General features: G+C 54.3%; 2 protein-coding genes across 2 annotated transcripts; both read left to right on the forward strand.

Annotated features, from left to right (window-relative positions):
• Positions 1-26: 26 nt before the first annotated feature.
• Positions 27-431, forward strand: DQ04_07981000 (hypothetical protein; the record flags this gene model as incomplete). The annotated part of the gene is made up of 1 exon (XM_009315378.1): positions 27-431. The coding sequence occupies one exon, from the start codon at positions 27-29 to the stop codon at positions 429-431; it is 405 nt and encodes a 134-aa protein (XP_009313653.1).
• Positions 432-1,448: 1,017 nt separating this feature from the next.
• Positions 1,449-1,901, forward strand: DQ04_07981010 (hypothetical protein; the record flags this gene model as incomplete). Its single annotated transcript, XM_009315379.1, has 1 exon — positions 1,449-1,901. A coding segment is annotated over one exon (453 nt), but the record flags the coding sequence as incomplete, so codon positions are not given.
• Between the last annotated feature and the right edge of the window lies 1 nt (position 1,902).

Genomic DNA, 1,902 nt, shown 5'->3' on the forward strand with positions numbered 1-1,902 from the left:
TCGCCCAGGCGCGGGCGCACGGGCCGATGCCGGACGCGCTGCCGGGGCCAGAACTGCTGCAGCTCGTGCTCGACGTGCAACATCCGTCGCAGCGCTCTGTTGGCCGCCACAGCGACGGTGCCCATGAGCCCATTGACGATGTGGTGCAGCAGCTGCAGCGGCTGCAGGAGAAGGAGGAGGCGGAGGAGGAGAAGAGTCGCCTTCCGGACGCGGAGGAGGTGTACGGGAAGGGGCTGCCCTACGTGCTGAACCCGGCGAACTGTCGTGTCATGTACATAGTCCACGAGGACCACGATGGTCATGACGACGACGACATCGAAGAAGAAATGGCGCGATTACGAAGAGCGGAGAGTAGCATGACGCCACTGCAGTGGATTTTATCCCCACTGTTTAAACGGAAGGGCGGTGTGAGTTTCGAAAACCCTGGTTGAATGGCGTGTGTCTGCACCCGACCTTTCTCTCAGAGTGGTGGTGGTGGTGGTGTTGTTGTTGTTGATGTTTTTTTTTTAGCGGTGCGATTGCCGGCGGTGTTCTTTCAGTTGCTGGTGGATGTTTTTGATTGGTTATGTTATTTTTTTTTTGTTTTGGTGGTGGTGGTGGTGGTGGTCATGTCTGCTGCACATGCAAATATATGTGTCTGTGTTGTATTGTTCTTGTTTTGTGTTATTTTCGTTCTTCGCTTTATTTCCACTTGCACGGGGGGCGTCCAAGGCTGTGTGCCGAGTTATTGTAGTCTGAAGCTGCGTCTCTGGCCACGCGCGNTTAGCGGTGCGATTGCCGGCGGTGTTCTTTCAGTTGCTGGTGGATGTTTTTGATTGGTTATGTTATTTTTTTTTTGTTTTGGTGGTGGTGGTGGTGGTGGTGGTGGTCATGTCTGCTGCACATGCAAATATATGTGTCTGTGTTGTATTGTTCTTGTTTTGTGTTATTTTCGTTCTTCGCTTTATTTCCACTTGCACGGGGGGCGTCCAAGGCTGTGTGCCGAGTTATTGTAGTCTGAAGCTGCGTCTCTGGCCACGCGCGGACTCGCTTTGTTACTCACTCGCGCTCCCTTCCCCTCAGCCCTTCCATACCACGTGGACTCTCATACAGCGTTGTAGGACTCTTTGGTCATAATACATATACATTTTATATATATATAGTCAACCTGCTCGGTATATGCATGCGTGCATGTGGCTCCTGGTTGTGTGATTATTCTTCGTTTGTGTCTGACCTGTTGGATTAGGTATTTAGTTGGTGGTTGCTTATTGCCGTCCCCACTCGAGTTGGGGTGGAGGGGTGGATATCGCATCATTGTTGTGGTTCTGTTCAACAACAAGAGCAGCAGAGCGAAGGAAAGAGGCAGCGGATTTTCCCGCGGGCAAACACCCACTGCGGGGCATAGCATCAGAAAGCAGTACTGAATACAGGGGGCATTGGGGGGTGGCCGGGGTAGTTGCACAAGCGTCATGGTCCAATTCACCGCATTCCTCCTCCTTGTCTCAGCTATTTCCATCGTGGTGTTGGTGCTTTTTGTCCATTTGAAGCGGAAGGCCGCCCTACCACGACCGCAACAACGTGTGTCGGCAATACACGAAAACGGGGCAGAGGGACTGCAGCCGAATGGCAGAAGCAACAATAACAATGACAGTATGATAGAGGACCACGCGGGCGAGGTGAGTGCGGCAGTTGTGCTACGCCACAGATCCACTGCATCACCACCGCCACGTCACCGCCGAATGCGCGTTCCTCGGGAGGTGATGCATGCCCACGACAGCGGCACCGACAGCGACAGCGACATTAACCCCGTAGCGCTGCGGCAGAAGCCAGTGGAGGCGGAGATGACGGAGGAGATGAGGATACTGCAGGAGTGTGCGGTGGTGGGCATTGTGCGGCGCGGCGACGACGTGAGGCCGCCGCCGC

Source organism: Trypanosoma grayi, assembly GCF_000691245.1.
Source record: "Trypanosoma grayi strain ANR4 Tgr_798_V1, whole genome shotgun sequence".
Classification (NCBI taxonomy): domain Eukaryota; phylum Euglenozoa; class Kinetoplastea; order Trypanosomatida; family Trypanosomatidae; genus Trypanosoma; species Trypanosoma grayi.